General features: G+C 37.6%; 1 protein-coding gene across 1 annotated transcript in view; it reads left to right on the top strand.

Moving 5' to 3' along the window:
- LOC140159387 (phosphatidylinositol 5-phosphate 4-kinase type-2 alpha-like) overlaps nucleotides 1-22664 on the top strand; it is a 134395-nt gene that overhangs the window by 37615 nt on the left and 74116 nt on the right. The window contains 1 exon segment of the mRNA XM_072182844.1: nucleotides 14744-14840. Coding sequence (XP_072038945.1) covers nucleotides 14744-14840 — 97 coding nt within the window.

The following is a 22664-nucleotide window of genomic DNA, read 5'->3' as shown; positions in this document are numbered from 1 at the left end:
GATTAGTTTTTCAAGCCTATAGCTCTTGTAGTTTTCTTGTAATTCCGATTTTTATAAATGGCGGGAATTTTTACACACATCAAAATTTTAAGGGGTAGGGAAAACATTTTTACATTTTGCAAGTCTTTCCCTTAGTTAAAATGAACAAAGTTAGGTATCAAATGAAAGCCCATTAAATACTGCATAGACTGGTAGGTCAACCATAACTGTAGCACCTTCCTATCAAGAGTTATGATTTTTCAAATAAATTTTTTTGCCGAAAACAGCTTATTTTGGCATGTCAATTGTCACGAGGCATGTCATATTTGAATGATTCTGGCGGCGCAAAATGATTAAGTCAATCACAAAACAAATACCTGAATCCATCAAATAGTACCCTCAGCTGATATGTTAACATTTTAAAGGGCCATATCTATGTATATTGTACACTCTATGAGTATACAAAGTTGGCATGTGAAAATTTTTGTCACCCAAAAAGTGCGTTTTTCGGGCAAAATCGGTCACAAATCACCATTTTGTAGCAAAACGATGTACGATGCACGCGTTTTGACAAAAAAATCATGTTCTACAAACAATTTTACCCTAGAAAAGACACCTTAGAAATTAAACATAGCTATTTTCACTCTGGGGTGAATTTTTACACACTTTGGCAGTGAAGCCTGCTTCAAATCTGAGACCATGTCATACACAATAATCAAATATTATCACTCTTTATCTATTTAGTACTTAGCCAGCATTCTTCTTCTTGGTGATCATAAAGTTCTTGCAATGTTCTGGACGACTGATGTAATATATCCTTATTCACTTGTCCTGCGAAAATCAGCTAAGTCCATTGTACACTTGCATTTATAAATCCTTAAATGTAAAATCCTCATACTAAAATGGTGTTACTTTCTCCCAAGTGCTAAACTCCTTGCGTCGTTCTCCAAACACATTTATAACTCCTTGCGCAGTTCTCCAATACTAAACTCCTTGCACAGTTCTCCAAATCACTTTACTCCTTTCGCTGCTTTCTCCAAACTTGGTGCTATTTCCACCTTTCACACAATATCTTCAGGAAGCAGGACTGCGATGCAGTTGTCCCCACTTATTTTGACAGTTGCGTTGAATCAAAACACCAGACTTCAGCAAGTCGACAGAAGAATATATTTTCCTTTCTTGGAAGAAGTACGTTCTTTGACGTATTCTAGATCTTCTCCGACAACGCTGGCAAATAGTAGTACTTTGACTACATAAAATATTTCTGGTTTGCAATTTCCTTTCTTTGAAGGAATATATTGGACTGTAAGCATATCAGCTAGCTAGCCCAGATCAACACTATAAACTGTGAAGAAATATGTTTACCTTTTCTTATATACCAAGCAGTTGGAAATCCCCAAATATTAATAGCCCAATGTGATTGTGGGAATTCCCAAGCCTTAATTATAACATTAACCTTTCTCATTACATCACTTCCTAAGGGGAAATCCCATTACATCACTTCCTGAGGGGAATCCCATCTATGATGTCATCTTCACTTTACAACCTCAGGGGGGTTTCCAAATATTCCAAATTAGATATGATTCAACTTGTTTTGCTCAATTTGAGAGGGGAATTCCCCCAAAATGTCATCACTGAATGTAACTTTGTAAACAAAGATAAACCATCAAATTAAATTACTCAGGGCACATCACAGTTTGTATAGGGGTGTATCCAAAAGCTCATGATTTTTACATGAAAAAGTGACTGAAATGGACAAAATTTCAATGCCATATTGTCATTATTATGTGAGTAAGCTTAAAACTGGCATCAGTCATACCATGTCAGTGTTAGCCATTACGATCGCTAAATTGTATTGACAAAACCTATTCTTATACTTAAACTTCCATCCAGGTAATTGCCAAATTATGGTAGAATTTCACTAAGTAAATAACATTTTTGCTTAAAATGTACTTACAGATGTAATTTCGTAGTATTTATCGCGATAATAATATTGTATTCTACATGTATGGGTGCTGCAATCTTAGATTTCACCCGGGAAATGAACTGGAAATGAGTGATACTTCTGATTTTCATGGCAATTTTTAAGCTTTTTTCAATGAAAATTTGCCTCTAATAAATGCCCTCTTTGAAAAATTTCACGTACGGGAGCATTTATTAGATAGGGTATATGAAATTATCAATTATGTTATCTGAATTAAAAGGTTTTGCTTTAATTCTACCAATGGCTAGAATACTTTGATCATACCATCTCATTTTACGTAGGAAGAGGATTCAATAAATCACATTTTGTCATGAGTAGAGCGGAAGAGATTTGCCCTTTTGATTTAAGGGGTTTGTTTACCAATTTACCAATTGAATATCAAAAGTAGACAATTTAATTTTTGATTTGAAATTTTCTTTTCAGAAAGCTTTTTCATAGACATGAACAAAGTAGAAAAGGTGTGTGCTTCATAAGGACCGTCGATGTTAGGATTTTTAAAAATCGATATATTGGTGACTCTTTATCGATAATAATCGATAAATCGATTTTCCTCCCAATTTTAGTGACCTGAAAATTCAAGTCACTAAGTTTCAAAAGTTTGAATACTTGCGAATTGCGCTGCCAGCGGAAAAGTCGGTGTCAAATCATTCGTGAAAAGATGTTTAAGTATGGGCTTAAAATCATCAACATCACTCGGTCTCATTGATTCTAGAAGTTTTTACATTTCAAAATACGTCTGTACTGACATAATTGCGGCGGTTAACACACTGCTTACGCCCAATTTTTGGATTTTTTTTTCATTATCGGCAACTCCGATATATCGATTTTCTTCCGAAAGTGATATCGGCGATATTGATATTATTGGATAGCCGATTTTTTGATTATTATCGATTCATCAACGGTCCTTAGTGCTTCACAAACTCAACTTTACATTAAAATGGTCACGTATGAAGCAGTGAATGAATAGTGCTATTCCACTTGAAATCCATACACCCTCTATGGGAGACATGACCTGAATCTCCTACACAGGGGGTGGGGGTTTCAACTGGAACAGCTCATTCTAAAGCGCACAGAACATGCAAAGTGGTTCTGATGTAAGCTTATGAAAAGGCGGGAAAAGAAGAAGAAATTACAATTTTAGTGACTTTTGAAAGTCAAATGGATCTTGCTTTGAACATAAATAAATTGCAATTTGCTAATGCTGTGATGGGGGAAATCGAGAAAAGCTTGTTTGAAAAGCGCTGCTTTTAAGTTTGAATGTTTGTAACTGCACAATAGTTTTCTTCTGCTGAAGTTGTGTACATACATTTTATTTTTATATGCAAAAAGCCTCGCTTTAAAAACCTGAAAAAATAACTGAAAATGACAATATCTCCCAATATAGCTCATGCTTTGACTTTTTTATTCCACTTTATTAGCGCCCTCCTATATTAAGCGCCCTTTTTTTTTTTTTTTTTTTTTTTCTTTTTCCACTGAGCACACACTTCGATGCCAGTGCTTTTATTTTTGTTTTTATATACAAAAGAACAATTAAGAAAAATCACAAAAAATCACAAGTGTAAACTCAACTGTCAAGCGCCCCTTTCATACACCTGTACTTAATTTTGCTATCTAACGTCCTGGCTTAGAATTATGAGTGATTTTGACCAACATTGTAATTGTATTGTTTTCTTATGTGTAAATTCCCAATGTTGACTATCAAAAATGAACAAAATGTTTCACATGAATAATTGCTATGTGTGGTGTTCACTACCCATATCTTCGGACAACCTATCTGGGACTGTCATCCCTATTTTCTTAGGCTTTGGTACCTCCTGTTGGCAGTACTGATGGACAGTAGCCTTTCATTTATCAACTCGGGCAATGTTACTTGTGCTTCCCTGTTTTGCTTTGCGTGTGTGTAAGGCCGGCGTCGACAGGTCCTCTGTCGGAATCCTGTCGACAAAGTGAATTATGTCAACATATCGACAGAACTTCGTCCATGGCGACGTAGCGCTCAGGCAATGGCCCAGTAAAACTTCGTCAGGCAAGCTCATTTTCACTCAAAATATTGGACATTTCCAATGTATTTTCAACAAAATGCAATGCCAAATCTTATCTTTTACCTACTATTTCTTTATTAACTTTTCATGTTATTAGCCTTCAGGGGTCATACTTCATCTTCGATTTTGCTGAAATTGCCGATGGTGTTTCTAGATATTTTTAGGTTAAAATTTTTAAAATATTCCTAAAGTCATGAAAAAAAAAGTCCAGGTATTTTTTCGGAACGTCGACGTCAAGATACGAAATATGTCGACATAAAAAAACAGTGCTTACGCCGGCCCTACTTGTGTGTGTCCCCTCTATGAGAATCCTAGTCCTACATAGACAACATGCACTGTCAACAGGATGAGCTGAATTTGGTAGATTGATGTGACTCCATTATCTATGTCACATTTAAGCTATAGCTAGTGGATAGCATGTGTGGAAAAGGCATTGACCGCTCAATGGATTCTAACTTAGTAACAGTTGATTAGTATGATTACAGATTTTATGAGTTTTCCAGTCCGATGTGTGTCCAGTGACATTAATTAAGATGTAATTTACCTTTTGATTTTTGACTTTTAGATTGAAAAGAGTATGTAGGCATGGATTATTGTGGATTTTGCGGACAGCTTATCATATCAGAAAATAATTGGGTTGCTCGTAAGGCCATATGATATAAACTGGTATATTAACATTTATGGGATGTACACCTACTATGCTTGACCAAACTACGAGGAAAAAAGCGCAGTGATTTATACTGTAAAACACTTAAATTTTACAGGTACTTTATTTCGCGAATTGAGAAAACGCAGAATTTTTGAGGGTTTTAAATTTGCGAATCCAGAAGATTTACTGTTAGTTTAAATGTAAATGTTATATTTCACGGGGGATTTATTTTCGCGAATTTCAGGTCCTCGCGAAATTAAATACCTCGTGAAAGTGTTCTACAGTAGTTTGCTATGCACAGCTATAAAACCGCAAGCCTCAGCATACTTCCCAGGAATTCCCTGACCACTTTGGCCTGAGACACACCGTATAAACCCGTACGCAGGGGGGAAACGCACCCCCCCCCACCAATTTGGAAAAGTATACAAAAAGTCCCAGAATTTGCGAGCGTAACAAGCAAAAAAGTCAGGTTTTTACGCTTTTTTGGAAAAAAAAGGTCCAAATTTTGGGAAGAAAGTCCACTTTTCACAAAATTGCCCCCCCCCCCTTTGGAAAAAAAGTTGCACCAATTTAAGGTGGTACTACACCCCTTGATAAAGTTTGTGACTAATTTTGCATTCTCAAAAAATAACTACACACTAATAACAAAAGTTATGTATATTATAGGGGCAAGGAATCCAATTACTTCACTGAAATTTCAGTGATTCAAGACAAGTGGTTCATATAGTCCTATATGTTAAGAAATGAGGTATATTTGAGTGGTACCGGTACCTCTTTTCTTATCATAAATAACACACCGCTTGTCTTGAGTCACTGAAATTCTAGTGTAGTAACTGGATTCCTTGCCCCTATAATGTACATAACACTTGTTACCAGTGTGTTACAGTGGAAACTCGTTAATACAAGATCGCTTAATGCGAGAAACCGCTTACTACGAACAGAAACTCGTGGTCCCGATTTTCCCCTATTATTTACTGTACAAAATAAACTGTTTAATACGAGGTAAATAACACGAAATCCGCATAATACGAGCACTTGCTGTCAGTCAAAGCTTTTGTTTTCTATTGTTTTTATGATGGATAAAACGAGCTAATTTCCCAAGGTAAATTTATGATGTAAATCATGTGAAAAGTTGACAAAATACTCGCTCGAGACATCACTTTTACGGCAAATGAGGATTCCCTTCCTATTTTTAGATGTTATAAAATCAAGTCATGACGAAATTTGCCATATAAGGCCAATTATTGCTGACGACATATCAGATTAGCCAATCGCAAACGCGGAAGTCCGTCCTTGGGATCGAAAGTGGGAAACCCTTCAATATGTTTACTAGCTGCTGGAAGTAGGGGAAATCCCGATATCGCCGTATAATTGTTTACAATAATCAGCTTCAGAAAATCATCTGAATTTCATCAGAAAGCTGTGAGAAAAATGCCTCTTACCGAAAATCAAAAACAATTATTAGCCTATCATACCGATTGAGGGAATTTCAAATTGTGACATTGCTCGGAGGCTGCAAATCTAGTATAAAATAATGAAGACGGCTATGCAGACTCGACCAGTGAAGTTTTGCTTGTACAGCCCACTGAGCCGACTTTAGGCTTAAACACATGCACTGCAGTCTTCCGATACATATTTTGTACTTGACTTTTAAAACGAACTCCGCTTAATACGAGCTAAACATGCCGACCCCGGCGATCTCGTATTAACAAGTTTCCACTGTATTAATGTTTGAGAAATATGCAAAAATAGAAATTTATCAAGGGGTGTAGTACCACCTTAAACAGACGAAAGTAATCCCAAACCTTAACCCTAACCTTCGGGTGTTATGTATGAATCATCCTTGTCACACCTTAAGATTTTTTTTATGAGCAAATGATTGATCTGATATATATATGCAAACTGATTACCCTACAAGTGAGGCAAGAGCTAGAGTATAAGATAATTATAGTAATCCATCAGCATTCAGCAACATGCATCATCTTGTGTTTAGTATGATAGTGGAACAGTGTTGTAAAAGTAAACAAGAAATGTCTTTAAAAAAGACAGCAAAGTGAATAAAGAAAATTTGTCACATTTAAATCTGACGATATGGGAGAGTAATTTTGAGACCATTTTCTCCTTATATTCTATTGTAAATTCTCTAAACAGCTCTCCTTGAAGGTTCCAGAAGAGCTATTTAATGCTCTCCTGCAAATTCCAAAAGACAGTCCCTGAAAAACCCACCAGCAGTGTACACACATGTTGAGTATATAGCAATTCTTAGTTTTTGTTTTATAGATTTTTTGATTTAGAAGATCACTGATAGTACGTTTAAAAAATTGAACAATTCAGAAATCACTGGCGCTAATTTTATATTGAGTATGGTACTAGCCCTTCCCCTAAGCACCCACACAAAAGTGACAGAGCTGTCTAAACATCATTTAAAATAAAATTGGTCAAATGGCAAAATAAATTTCCATTTATACCTTATGACTTTAGCACGCAGGTACCCGCCCAAGTTTACGTTTATTGGTTTGTTTTTTGGTTTTGTAGTGTCCCAGGACCTAGACCTTTTTTTGGCAATTTCGGGTACCCGGTTACCCACCCGAAAAATGCGCCGGGTACCTGGGCACACAAGTACCCGAAAATCACACCCCTAGTAGGTTCCCTATTTTGACTTTCATTTCATTGTTTTAATAAGTGCCCCTCCCCCATAGACTGGCACTAATTAGGATAAAAACAGTTCTTTTAAAAGATGTATCATTCTCAGTACACTCATATGATGATCTAGACACGTTTTGTAGCCTTTCAAATAATATATCTATTAGCTACTCCTTTTTTGCTGCATCATATACTCACACATCAATAAATTAATTCACGATGTCGCTATTATCAATTTGAAATAAGAAACTAAAAATAACACATAAAAGCACAATAGTTGTTTACTTTAAGATATTTTTGGCATCAAATGCATTAGCAAATTCTTGCCCTTTCCAGTAGAATTTTATTTCCACTATTAAGCCACTATGCAGAAAATTGAATTTTGTTATTTACCCAGGTACTAAAGCCGTATGGACTGGAGTATTTGTATGAAGTGTCAATTTTCATGCAACGTTTGGTTTCGCATTAAATAGAGAAGGTGCAATAATATTATGTGTACCTCCTTAGTCCTACTGGAGGGGGGGATTAGGCAACCGTTACAGTACATTTAAAGAAGAAGCCCCGCCAGAGTAGTTATTCTGGGGTGTACCAATCCTGCCTGGTTATCAAATTAATCAGTGACAAGGTTATCTCTGAATTTGACATGTGCTAATTGATGTTTTAATGTTATTGCATTAATTAGCACCTGTCAAATTCAGAGATAACTTTGTCACTGATTAATTTGATACCCAGGCAGGTTTGGTTCACCCCAGAAGAACTTTTCTGGTGGGGCTTCCTCTGTCACCCACCTTTGCACATTATTTTGTGGGACCTGACTGAGAGCACATCAGACACATTTTATTTGCATTCTGAATATGAGGAATGTCCTGAAGATAACAAATAATTTTGATTTTTTTTTTAACTTGTAATATATTACAAATTTTATAGCAAATTATTAAAAATTGACATTTTTGACATTCAACAGTCTTGAATAATTTGCCATGAAATTTGTGTTATATTGTGAATTTCAAAAACTTTCAAATATTTGATATCAGAAGGACATTTGATTCCTCGTATTCAGAATGCAATTTGATGTGTCAGGTCCCACAAAAAATACTGCGCAAAGGTGGGCTACAGAGCTCTTAATATATTATGCAAAATTTCCTGTTCCTTGCCCTCAAATGGTTTGAAATTTGGGTCAACAATGATTGCATGAAGATAAACAGTTGATGTTACAAAGCTTTGCTACTACTATGCTTCACCTTTGGCATTATTGTATCCCTGTTTGATCATTTCTAAATTAATTTAAATAAAGGAACTTTTTTTTGGAAGAAAAATAAGCGTTAGATAAACATTGATGCAATTATAGCTGGCATTTGGTAATCAAATGATGGATAGGAAGTGATAGGAATATAATATGTAAACAGGGGTCAGGTTAATTATTGTTGTTTGCTGTCCAGCAGTTGAGAGAAAAATTGTACATACCGGTATGTACATTTGTACAGGGTGTCTCTGAAAAAACTGTACTGTAGGAAAAGGCTTTTTTTTTGTTAGTATTTTTATTCAGGATGCAAAATGGTATCAATGCCAAGGCAGGTGCACTTACAGGTGTGTGAACTGATCAGGTGCTCTTCAAGGGTGAAAATAAGAGAGCTTGAACCAGGGGCCACTTTGGCAAAAAAGTGGCCCCTGGTTCACCAAGATTTGGAAGAACCAGGGGCCATTTCCAATTACCAAGGGGCCAATAAAACTAAAGATGTGTTGGATGAGTTAAATAAGCACTATTTGCTTGTAATTTGATATTTTTGGTTCATTATCCAGGGGGACAGTTTTGTGAGAAAAGTGTCCCCTGGTTAACTAAAATTGAGATGGAACCAGGGGCCATTTCAGAGTTTCTGGGGGCCAAACGGCTCCCGTTTCCCACTTAATTTCACCCCTGGTGCTCTTACAGTGGTGTGAACTGACAAACAGCCTCATTCTCCATTATTCTTCATCAAAACTTAGATTTTGGTATGAAAAGATTGATTATATATTTCTCATTACCGGAGTAAAATTCAACGCCTGAGGTGCCCGAGGTGTTTCGTTAAGATGGCGTGAACAAAAATGTGTGAATTGTGGTATCCACACCGGAAGTAGGAAGTGTTTACTATCCTATGGGGCATTGTTATACATTTTTTTTGCTTCTCTTATCAAAACCCCTGGGGGGCACTTCACTTGGAGGTGACGCGTATGTAGGGCTGTTAAGACCCCCCTTTTCAGCATCGCTGTCACCCAAAGACCCCATATTTTTTAACGAACACATGCTCTGTCCCGGCTCTGTCACCCGAAGACCCCTATTTTTCCATTTGATCTGTCACCCAAAGACCCTTACAAGTTCAATTTGAACAGCAACTTTCATTTATCACTGATTTTGTTACTTATTTTGAAAAAACAACAAAGAAATTTGAAGCCATTTAGAACTAAAAATTCGATTTTCGAGGTTTCTGTGGGCCTGTTTCGGTTCTCACCCAAAGATTACATTTCAAAAAAAGGTCATGTGCTCACCCAATGACCCCATATTTTTTACATTTTGCTCTCACCGAATGCCCCTTAGTGCGAAAGTGCCAGCCCTACACCTATATCCATTTCAAATTGAAGTGCCCCCCCCCCCCAGGTCAAAACCACTAGAGCAATACAACCAGTGTTCGCTTTTAAGTGGTAATCCGGCGTCCTGACGCCAAAATTGCCGTCCGGATTACCAGAAATTCACTGCCGGTTATCCGTGGGCGTCCACATATTTTTCACCATTACAGTGTCTGAAACGATGTCCTCGATTCCTCATCAAAATTAATTTAAAACGTAATTATATCTCAGTTTTCCCAATCAGTTTTCCATGATTTTAAAGCTAAAATCGCCAACTAATTGAAATAGTAATTGTTCGATAAAGTCAATTTAAAATCATTAAGCTTACGCACGGTCGTGTATGGAACATGATAACATCCATCCCGGAAGTCTTCGTATTTCGCTTTCACACCGCCGCATCCCCACATACCTAGTTTGGGCTCGATTATAATTAGTGTGCACTGTGCAGATTTCTTTTACTCCATACTCGTACTGTGTCTTTGTGATTGTGTTATTATTTCGTTGACCTTTGGCCTGTTAGAAGGAATCTGTAAATGATACACTACACTGAACATCGCTTCCACGCAATTATGCTTGTTTGGAACTGTGCCTTTGAGGTCGTGACAGTTTGACAGCAAAAACGTTGTTTCAACGTCGCCTCGCACGTGCGTTGAGAAAAAAATGGCGAAGCAAGTTTCAATTCGGATAATATACGGATGACCAAAAATTTTGGCGGATGACCAGATTTCATGGCATGGTCATCCGGCGGATGACCAGATTTTTTTCCTTAAAACGGACACTGAATACAACTCAAAATTTGTAAACATTGTTTTAATTATAGGCCTCAATATAAGATAAAAAACAAAACATGAAAAAATCGGACCACGCCCCTTTAAAATGGTGCTACAGAAATTCCTACACCACATAATATATAAGTATCATCAGTAATTTTGTTCTGGTGTACCAGAATGACATACATATTTAACAATATTTTTGCTAAATAAATTAATCTGCAAGGAATTTTTTGTACATAAACATTATGTAGCCAGAGGTATAAAAATCTCAACTTTTTTTAAAATAAAAAGTGGGGGGATGAGGCTGTGGATCATGAAATGCCCCTTTAACGGCATTCTTACACTCACCCGATGATTTGTCTATCTGAAAAGATGAAGCAAGCCTAGGAATTGCAGACAGGGTTAGAGGTAGGAAACAGCGAGATGGTGCCTTCCAGATTCATTTATGTCATAGTTGGGTGGGTTGAATGCCAAGGTTGTATGTTGTCATTGTTGATAGGCTAATAGTATCACAAATAAACAAGGGATAAAGATGTGGGGGTGTGTACAGGTGCGAAATTTATGTGAACATCCAGATGACTTTTTATGCGAGTCATCTGGTATGGGTAAGGAAGGAGATAGATGTAAAATGGTGCTATCTTTTGTGATTTAGATTGATATAAAAGTTGCATTTTGTTTAAAGGTGGGTGATCACATTTTATGTTCTACCCTACATGGAGGCCAATCACCCGAACATTCAAATTACTTCAGTTGGATGTGTACTGGTGCGTTCTAATGCAGGGTTCATTGAACTGTAGAGTATTGTTTATAATATTTTTGAAAGGGGGCATTTATTAGCAAAGTTTAAGGTGGTACTACACTCTTTGATGTATTTGTGAGTATTTTTGCAGTTTTCTCAAGAAATAATAACATGCTGGTAAAAAAAGTTATGTATATTATAGGGGCAAGGAATCTCAGTGACTCAAGACAATTGTACGTTGTTTATGATAAGAAAGAGGTACTGCTAGAATGTACCTCATTTCTTAACATATATAATGAACCACTTGTCTTGAATCACTGAAATTTCAGTGAAGGGCCGTACTGACGCGAGTATAGTCCCACCCCGTTTTGGGGTGAACATTTTTCAAAATTGGGGGTGGGACTATACTCGAATTTCAAAAAAGAAAAAAAAAAAAATTTCAAGATGTTTTGTATTTTTAATATGAAAATTGATAATTTGTATTCATGTCATACTCTATTAATGATTTCAAAATGCATTCAAATTCAATTTTTTAGGTCAACCATGTATGATCCTAGCATTTAGGTCTAGGTCCTGGGACACTCCAAAGCCGAAAAAATAAATAACTTAAAAATTGTTACCAGTGTGTAGTTATTTTTTGAGAAAAATGCAAAATTGTGACCGTCCACGGCGAATGAGCCGTAAATTCTCCCCGGTCAATTTTGTTTTATTTCGTGTTTAAAAATAAACATCATAAACTTAAAAATGGTATATCATTTGACTTCAAACGATATCCAGAAGCGGGGTTATGGTTTGTTAAACTTTGCTCCTTCAACAAAATTATAGCTTTTTACGTTTTTACATGTGTCTCTTTTTCCACATTGTTGGCAATAAATATCAAACAGTCATAATTGGCGGTCATTTCAAATCATCCCCAAGTCAACGAGGTTTATGAAAGTTCTCTCATTGTTAATTGTTGGTTATGCATACCTGTACAAAATACAATGCCTGGTAACCCACCACTTGAACAGGATTTAGCAATATAACTAAGCAAACAAAGACCAGAGCTATTAAAAGTTCTATAGCCATCTAAGGTAGAAGCTTATTATCCACTTCAACAATAGGATTGTTGATTAGTTTTTGACTATCGAAATGAGACGGATGTCGGGCCAGCTTAAGTTACCGATGAATATGACCTTCGTACACATTTTACACCGTAACTCAGAATACAATTTAGGGAATTTACGGCTCATTTGTGCTGCCGGGTCACAATTAGTCACATAATTTATCAGAGGGTGTAGTACTACCAGGGAGTACCCCCGGGGTGGGTACTCAAGTTTGGTTTTGGTAGGGATGTGCCGCTGAGATTTTGGAAGTGGACCCATAAATATACCAATTTTTCAAGAAATTTGGACCCATTGATATACCAAAAGTCGAAATTTTCGGCCGAATTTAACCAAAATTGTCTTAGTTTTTACAAATTTTCCCAAAATTTTGGGAACATTTTGAAAATTTTGGCTAGATTAAGGAAAAATTGGACTGTTTTCTGAAAAAATTGAGAAAATTTTGAAAAAAGGACCCATTCATATACCAAAATAGGCTTTGAAAAGGGGGTCATTGATATACCAGAAGGCTGAAAATGCTACCCATGTTTGCGTGCACGTCCCGTGTGGCCATTTGTACTGAGTACCCCCGGAGTACCACCTGAATAATCACTCCCTTCTGATTTGTTTCGTGGTTCAAATCCAATATGGCAGCACCTTCATACAACATATTATTGCTGTAAATGCTACAAAATTGCATCTGCAAGTGTTTTGTCCATGCAAGTTAGCAATTGTGACGGCCAACACTGGTGTCAGTTTTAAAGCTTACTCACACGATATAACATGGCCATTTTTGCATATTGCTCACCTTTTCAGTGAAAAATGGCAGGGGGATTTATTAATAGGTGTGTGTTTATTACAGGGAATGCGGTACACATGCTCTTGAGGTGATACACAATTGTCACATTTTGCATAAATAAATGAGACTTCAGTAAAAAGAATTCTCAATTTTCATAGGTTCACTATCACAAGCTTGAATTTTCAATTCTCAATGGGTGCTCACAAAATGCATTGTAGCTCATAATTTATAGGGAAATATTCAATTGATTCTGCTAAATTTTCTTGTGTTTCTTTGTTTCCCCTAGCTGCAGGCGATAGTTACGGTATTGAAAATTCCATGTACAAATTGATAAATCAATAAATTTAAATCTTTCTTTTTTCTTATTTGCAGAGAGAATCTTCATTTCAAATTTAATGAGTACTGTCCCAAATAAATACATTGAATTGGGTAATTTTCTCATGTTTCATTATTTTTTTCAGAGCTGTAAAGATTAGTTACAACGCGATGCTGCTATTTAAAATTTCACCTAAAAATTGATCAATCAATGTATATCTGTGTTCTAATCAATGTTTTCTTATCTGTAGGGAGAACCTTCCTAGTCATTATAAATTTAAGGAGCACTTCAAATTTCCAAAAAGAAATGAGTGGAATTTGTTCATTTTCTCATATTTCTTTATTTCTTCTGCTATTCTATCATGAAAAAGTTCTCCTCTCTTTCTCTCTTTATTTCTCTCTCTCGATCTCTCGTCTGATGGCATCCATAGGTGCTGCTGTGGCCTTCACAAGAGCTCGCCATTCACCCCTATTTCTAGCCATGTACGTGGCAACTCCCATATACTTTCTCCCATCCCTGCCTTTATGCCATCTGTCCATGCTGTTGTTGGGCACCCTCTACCTCTGCTACCTTCTACCGACCCCTGAACAATTTGGCCTTTTAATTAATGATGTTCTCCATCCTTCATTCATACACTCCTATATCAAAGCAGCCAATCAGAAAAGCTGTTAGAAAAGTACGAAACATGCATTGATTGTGTATATTGTGTACTACGCGCAGTGTTTTGCACGCGTTCGCGTCGCGTAGGATTGATTCATTTTTCGGGCGGGTTGATGCATTTATATTTGCACTGATGTTGATGCGTCTAATGCACTCCCCCCCTTTGGGGCGCGTGCATTATTTTGTCTAATTTCTCTCCCAATATTAGTAATACACGTTCATTAACCTATAATCATAATATAACCAAAATACTGAAGGTTTCTAGCTCCGGTGCCATCTCTCAATATCAATACCAGTCCAGATCCAATTTGCTATAAACCCTGTCATTTGTTCTCTTACATGTATCTTGCCAGGATACTCCCAGTAGTCATCTGTAACACCACATATCAAGTGCATTGATTCGTTTGTTATCATTCAAAAAAATGTACAAATCAATAAATTGCATATCTGTCTTTTTTATGTTTTCTAATTTACAGAGAGAACCTTCCTAGTCATTTCAAATTTAAGGAGTACTGTCCAATGGTGTTCAGAAACCTGAGGGAACGGTTTGGCATCTCAGAAACAGAATATGTGGTAAGAAATTAAGCGTCAGGTCAAGAATGCCCTATCTACAATAGCTGCCCTTTAGACATCTGACAGTTTCTAGATTCTATGTTGTACACAATCTGAAAATGTGACACCTGGCAGCTATTGCAGATGGGACATTCTTGCTCGAAAAAACCTCAAAACCAATATTTTGAGTCATCCTGTAGTCTTTTCAAAGGAATAACAAATTCTGGGCTCACCAGCAGTATTTAGTTAGTTGCAACCAGTCCTTTATAAGACTGTGCAGAGATTAGCATTGTGTTTTGGTGATACGATAGTAATTGGCAGGCAGCAAGGAAGTTGTTCCAAAGTTTGAAAAGGAAAGATATACTGCATTTCCTGTTACAGCTAGTACACCTGGAAGCCAACTTTGAAACAAATATCCTTACCAATATGTGGATCCTGGGTTTCCCTACATGTACCATAAGTCAGTTTGACCAAAATTTCTTTCCACAATACAATAAGAGTACTGTATAAGTGGTAATTTTCGCGAGGTTTTTATTTTCGCGAATTTCGCGATTAGAGCTCCAACCGCGAAAATAACACCTCGCGAATGTATGCAATAATGTATTACAAGTATAGGGAAGGACTGGGCAATCGCGAAAATAACTTTCGCGAAAATGTGTCTCTCACTCCAAATCGTGAAAATAACTGTACGCGAAAATTACCACTTATACAGTATTGCCTAACAAAGGAGACGGTATTAATTTCCAAGCTGTATCTATTGTTATGTAATACGCCTGTTACGTTGTGGGAAGGAATTTTGGTCAAACGGACTTCCAGTAGGGAAACCAGGATCCACTTATTACCATCTCATGACAAAAACACCAATCAAAAATCTCGGGCAGTTTGATGTAGACCCTGCGAAAAAAATGCCCCTCTGACAAAAAAAAATGAAAGAGAAAATCTGGAGGGCAAAGGAAAAGAAACTTTTCCACCAAAATTCACCCTGAACGTGGGCCAAAAAAGTGTAAAATACAAAATTTTTGTGCACTGCACGCGCACATTATAACAATAAAGCCCTTATCATCTCGATAATGGGCGAAATATTGTAAAATACAAAAAAAATTGCGCACTACATGCGCACATCGTCCCAATATAGCCTTTTTTGGAAACTAGAAGTCTCTCTAAAAACAAAACAGGTATGTATTGTATGATGCAACTGCATTTTTTTTTGTCTATTCCCCCGAAATTTTATTTTTTCCCTGACCACGAAAGCTGACTATGGCCCTGGGGGGATTGGGTTGGGATAGTGTAAAAGCGTTGCAACAATTTTGACTTGGAATTTGGGTGCTTTTACCTCATATGCTGACTTTGAGAGACAAACATGGCCTTAATCTTCAAATTGGGTTACCTGAAAGGGTGACTCCATTTGAAATCTGTATCTCCTATGTGGAAGAATAAGGTCATGTCTTCCACAGGTGGACTGAGGTGGTGTATGGATTTCAATTGGAAAATCCCATTCTGAATACAGCTTTGCTTGGTTAAGCCCACAAGTCTTATAAAGTGATTGAAAGTATTCCTAGTTAGGTAATGCGTAAAATACCTGGAGTTGGATTCCAATTATTCTCGACTTGAGTTTGGCACGTAGACAGTTCCAGAGTCTGGCTTTGTGCTTCTTCAGTGGCTATTTATAGGCATATTAATGTCATCTGTAATAGAAAAAGGCAATTTTTATATAATGCATCGTCTGAATTTCACATCCAGTTCGAGCATTAAGTGATGCGTCTTTACCTTGCTATAAATATTGAAACATTTTTTCACACTATTTTTGAAGTTTGAGTTTCAATTGAACCAAATTATCAATTCCAACCTCTTTGACATTTTACATTGTTGAATAAAATAACTGGGGCAGACTTCTAATTGCCTTTTCTGAGCACTGTAAATGGCAGCCACTAATATACCTCTGTTGCTCTTTGGAATATTCATGTATCCATGCATGCATGTAATAGCTCCCCTATGGACTTAATTCACGCTTACTAAGTGTCCCCTTTCAGTACATTTTTAGCATGAAATTAAGTTCCAAATGTTGAAGATCATAGAAAGTAAGATCACATGACATTGTTCTGCAGTTCCTTTTTGTCTCGCCTGAACTATGTTCAGAATGAGACTTAGTAACCACTTTTCTGTCTGTGTGTGTCACTGTGAAACCATAAGTACTCGTTTTGGACAAATCTACTCGTATTCAATCTCTAGCTAACAATGGGCCATAAACCATTGTGATGGCAAAAGAAACGAGTAGCAAATACTGAGTAGTACAGAGCACCCTAATCGATATGATTTCCACCCAATGCAGTCGACAGTCAAGACCATCCACAATGAATGCAGTATTCAACACCCTCGCGATCGAGACCGGCACGCGACAGCCGGTACTTTGTTTATTTATTTATAGCATCAAACCATCGAGATAAAAATTTAACAGTAGGCTACAATTCGCGTTTATCATATTTTAATATTATTATAAATCGTGATGTCAGGATCATCTAATGATGTAAATTCGCGATGTCAGGTCATGCAGGATCAGCATTTTTTTTATCAAAAAAAAGTTTACCGATGGATCACACATGCATGATTGAAGAACATAAACCTGTCGCGCATATTTATTCATGTTAATAACGGCAAGTTTCCTTGTCTTCTTCTAGTCTTGAGCCTTTGTCCACGGTTTATACAAAGTACTAAACGTTTGTTTTTGGTCATTTTGTTTTTATAGAAAAAGCAAACATAAACATACAAATCACCGCAAGTACAAGAGGATTTATCAATTGATAAAAATCCGTAAGACATAAATTAAAATACCGTCGAAAGTTATTCTACTCAGCCACGACTGCCCAGCGATTTATCATTTATGAGCGGGTTGTTGCGCGACATAAAAAGCCTATTATCCAATTTGCTCTTCTTTGTCGAGCACTTGATAAGTACAAACACATTTGAGAGAGGTACTTCACCAATCCAATCAAATACAGTCGTTTAAAACTCCTTTCTTGACCGTGTTCAAGTATAAAACAACGTGCTGATTATTCACAAAAATTCTGAAACATGGTCTAAACCGGTCGTATGCGAAATTTCATACCGGGCATGATTAAAATGTTATGTATTATAGGGCGTACTAGTTACATGTTTAAAATTACATTTGTATTCATTTAGTTTCTAATGTATTTTTCATAAAGATGTATTGTAATAGAGCAATTTGTGCAAATGTGTGTAGGCCCTATCCAGGAAAGTTGAGAAAGATCGTATCCTGGGTGTGTATCATCATATCATTACTCAATATCTAATTGTAAAAAAGAAATAGATATGAAGAACCACCGAAAAATAAATAACATGTATCGATGGAAGAACATGATGAAAATATACAGTAGGCCTAGGCCCTAGATCATTGGGCTTAAATTTATTCCCTTCGGTTCGTTACAAAATGTCACCGTAGAAAGTAGGATTTCTCTGCTGTGCTCTGGGTCATACCCAGATTATTCTGCTACCAGAGTTGAAGAGAGAAACAAAGAAGCATGAAACCAAACCAAATGACTTCCCGAGCTCCGCCCATCGCCGGTATCACTCAGATTATCTACATGTAAAAACAACGTCGATAGCCCGAAACACTCAACAGTCTTCATGTGAGGATAGGAAAGAGAAGGTCGTGAGTTTCGGGCTACTTATGAAGCTTTTTCTTCACGTTCTCGTTCTTCACCACAAAATCATCATCACCATTACCGGGCACCATTGATGTTTCTTGCCGAGTCGACAAGTGCCGTGGCCCCGGCGTGGCCCGTGCGTCTGTGGGAGCTTGAGGACCCGGCCTTTTTTGGCTTAAATATCTTACCTTTAGGCCTATATTAAATCTATCATCGAAAATATAAAAGCTGCAATTATATATTCCAGAAATAATGTCCATGTTCCATTAAATAGAAATGGCCTGACATCGAATGCCTTTCCGTCTTCTTCTTTGAGGCGATAAAATCCTATCATCGAAAATATAAAAGCTGCAATTATATATTCCAGAAATAATGTCCATAGATGTTCCATTAAATAGAAATGGCCCGACATCGAATGCCTTTCCGTCTTCTTCTTTGAGGCGATAAAATCCTGGGATGTATTCACGATTTTCATTTTCCTGAAGAGCTGTTCATTCCTATTTTGATACTTCCTTATTTATTTATTCCAGGTATGTGTGTGTGAGAGAGAGTGATTAAGAAAGGCACAAGAAAAAGGGTTGATGGAAGAGAAGATCAAAGATTCCTTGGAGAAGATCCCGTATCAACCAAATCATTCAAAACATTTCACCAGTCGTCCGTCCTCATTTGAAACGCACCTGCTGTCGCTGCGCACAATTCAAAACATTCCCACGGCTCCAGATGCAAATCCAGGGTTTTGTAGAATACACAGGGTCGCCGTCTAGGGTATATGTGCTGCGCCGCATTCCATTGTACCAGGTCCATCCACCGTCACCATGGTAACTCACAGTTAAGACGGGATAATACCATAACACGTGTGTGCTTGCTTGTCTTCATAAATCATCGGAAGAGATACGATATACGCGAAGTTTTGAAGTTGTAAACAATTGATAATTTGTCCCAGGCTGTTTGTAATAATAAATTTTTTGCTAATTATCATATCTACGAATCTTTCAAGATGGGACGCACCATTTGATACTGGGGGGGTTGGAAGTTGGGGTCAGGGAAAGAATTTTTTTTAATTCCATGCATAGGTGGGGAAAATACTTTTTTTTTTTTTTTTAGTGTTTTGGTGGGGAAAGTTTTTTTTTGCTCATGTTGTGGGTGAGGTTTTTTCAAAAACTTCCTACCCCCACCCTGAGAAGCGTGGGTCACGTGATCAATAATTTATATGATTAATACTGGTAGTCAGGCTGTCTGTGACTCTCACGGTCTGTGAGTCTGTCGGTGCACCTATTTTCTCGGAGACTAGGGGTCGCACGTTCCTCAAACTTGGTGGGTGGGTGCATCTTTACCCAATACAGAACAAGTTTGTATTGGTTAGTGGGTCAAGGTCACCCAAAGTTATCTAGGGGTCATCTAAGGTCAAATGAGCAAAAACTGTCGTATGGGTATATGAAACTTGGTGGGTACAGTCAACATTTAGAGGCAAATTTTTGAAGGTCATTTTGGGGTCATCCGGGGTCACCCAGGGGTCATCTGAGGTCAAATAACTTAAAACTTCGTATATATTGGCATAAAATTTGAGGGGTACAGCGAACATTTGGAGCCAAATATTTGAAGGTCATTTTGGGGTCATCCGGGGTCACCTTGGGTTTATCTGAGGTCAAATAACTTTAAATTGTCGTATGGGCATGGAACTTGGTGGGTACAGACAACATTTAGAGCCAAATTTTTTGAAGGTCATTTTGGGGTCATCTGAGGTCAAATAACTAAAAACTGTTGTATGGGCATGAAACTTGGTGGGTAGTCAATATTTAGAGCCAAATTTTTGGAAGGTCATTTCAGAGTCCTCCAAGGTCATCCAGGGGTCATCTGAGGTCAACTTAGTAAATACTGTCATATGGGCTTGAAACTTGGTGGGTACAGTCAAATTTAGAGCCAAATTTTTGGAAGGTCGTCCAAGGTCATCCAGGGGTCAGCTGAGGTCAAATTAGTAAATACTGTCATATGGGCTTGAAACTTGGTGGGTGTAGGCCCCTACATTCAACATTTTAGAGCCAAATTTTTGGAAGGTCATTTCCGGGTCACCAGGGGTCATCCGAGGTCAATTTTAGTATAAACTGTTGGATGGGCATGAAACTTGGTGGGTACAGTCTGGCGGAAAATGAAACCGAAGTTTGATGGCCTCGTGATTCAAACGGCACATGTACGTGTTCCCGTGATGAGTGATGATGCATATGATGTGGACTGAGACTAGACAAGTATCTATACCCGGGACGCGTAATTTCTTTCTGCAACCATAATGGGCCGCAATATATCACTAACCGCATAGTCCGAGGCAAGGTTCATTATTGTCAGGGTTAGGGTCTTATGGTTAGGGTTAGGGTTAGGGTTAGGGTTAGGGTTAGGGTTAGGGTTAGGGTTAGGGTTAGGGTAAGGGTTAGGGTTAGGGATTAGGGTTAGGGTTAGGATTATATTCGTATTTATTATACTAGTAATAGTATATTGTGTGTATGCAGTTTATTCCGTAATCAATAAGTATCATAAACAAACACCTTTCTGGCACAACGAATCATAGCACAGTCGTGTAGGCATTAGACTATGGATACAAAGGTTGTGGGTTCGAACCCCAGGTAAACCGTTATAGAATTTTAATTCTATCGATTTCTTTTATTTTATTAAGTAAGAGGAAATAATAATGGTAATAAACTCGTGTTATATCTAGCCTCATAGGCCTATTAATTACATGTATGTACTATGTGTTATCGCATTATGCCCATTATGGTTGCAGAAAGAAATAACGCACCGGGACTAGTACCCATGGAACTCTTACTTCCACGGTATTCCCCACCTTCGCCTGCCAAAAATCGTTGTCTCCACCTAAATGAATTCCTATACTCATTTTGTTTCTGATCCCGTAATGACCGAATGAAAAAATCAACTGGTTTTATGCATGAGCGCAAAAATTGTGTTACCGAATTCTGCGCTCAATAATGTTTTATCACCTGCTTAGGCCTACTCATGCTATGTTTTATGTTATATAGTCTTGGTGGTATGTAGGGTTTCACCTTGCCCCCCCCGTAACTCTGCATTACCCCCCCTACATGACACACACACCTTCACGAACCAATTCAAAGAATTGAGCCGGAAATGTAAAATGTTAGTTTTATGCACCTAAATCCGAATTTGTGTTTGTGTCATTGCATCTAAAATTATTAACCTATAAATCACATGAGCTTGGGGGTATTTAGGTGAGTGTAGGGTGTGTGTTTGTGTGGGTCGGAGACCGACGGATGTACTTTGTAGGTTCTCCCTACTCATTTGTTTTTGATCCCGGACGATACGGCGTAATGACTGAATGAAAATCACCGGTTTCATGCATGAGCGCAAAAGTCTTGTTCCCGAATTCTGCGCTCATTAATGTTTATCATGTGCTGGGGTGTATTTAGGTGTGTGTCAGCTGGTGTGTATGGGTCGAGTGTAGGCCTACACTCTAATATCGCACTATTCTCTTTTAATTGAAACCCTACTCATTTTGTTTCTGTTGATCGAATGACAATCACCCGGTTTCATGCATGAGCGCAAAAGTCTCATTTCCGAATTGTGCGCTCAATATTAAATGTTTTGTCATAATGCTTAGGTGTATTTGGGCGTGTGTATGATGGGGTTTGGGGTCGGGTATAGGCCTACACTGTAATTTCGTATACCATTCAATTTAAAATTAATTCCTACTCATTTGTTTCTGATCCCGTAATGACCGAATGAAAATCGCCCAGTTTCTTTATGCATGAGCGCAAAATTCTCTTTTCCGAATTCTGCGCTCAATTATGTTTTGTCATAATGCTGGGGTGTATTTGGGTGTGTGTCTGCTGGGGTGTGTGGGTCGGGTGTGCACTCTAATATCGTGCTATTCAATTTTAAATGAATTCCTACTCATTTGTTTCTGATCCTATAATGATCAAATAAAATCACCCGGTTTATGCATGAGCGCTAAAGTCTCGTTTCAATTCTGCGCTCAATAATGTTTTAGGTGCTTGAGTGTAGGGTGGGGGGGGGGGTGTGTGTGGGGGGTGCTGGGGAGGGTGTTCGTGTGTAAGTGTGGGTCGGATGGACGCTCTAATTTTGTACTATCCATTTTTTTATTAGAATTTTTGATCCCGTAATGACTGAATGAAAATAGGCCTACATGGTATTATGCATG

Source organism: Amphiura filiformis, chromosome 8, assembly GCF_039555335.1.
Source record: "Amphiura filiformis chromosome 8, Afil_fr2py, whole genome shotgun sequence".
In the NCBI taxonomy this organism is placed as follows: domain Eukaryota; kingdom Metazoa; phylum Echinodermata; class Ophiuroidea; order Amphilepidida; family Amphiuridae; genus Amphiura; species Amphiura filiformis.
This window is presented reverse-complemented; position numbering and strand designations above follow the sequence as displayed.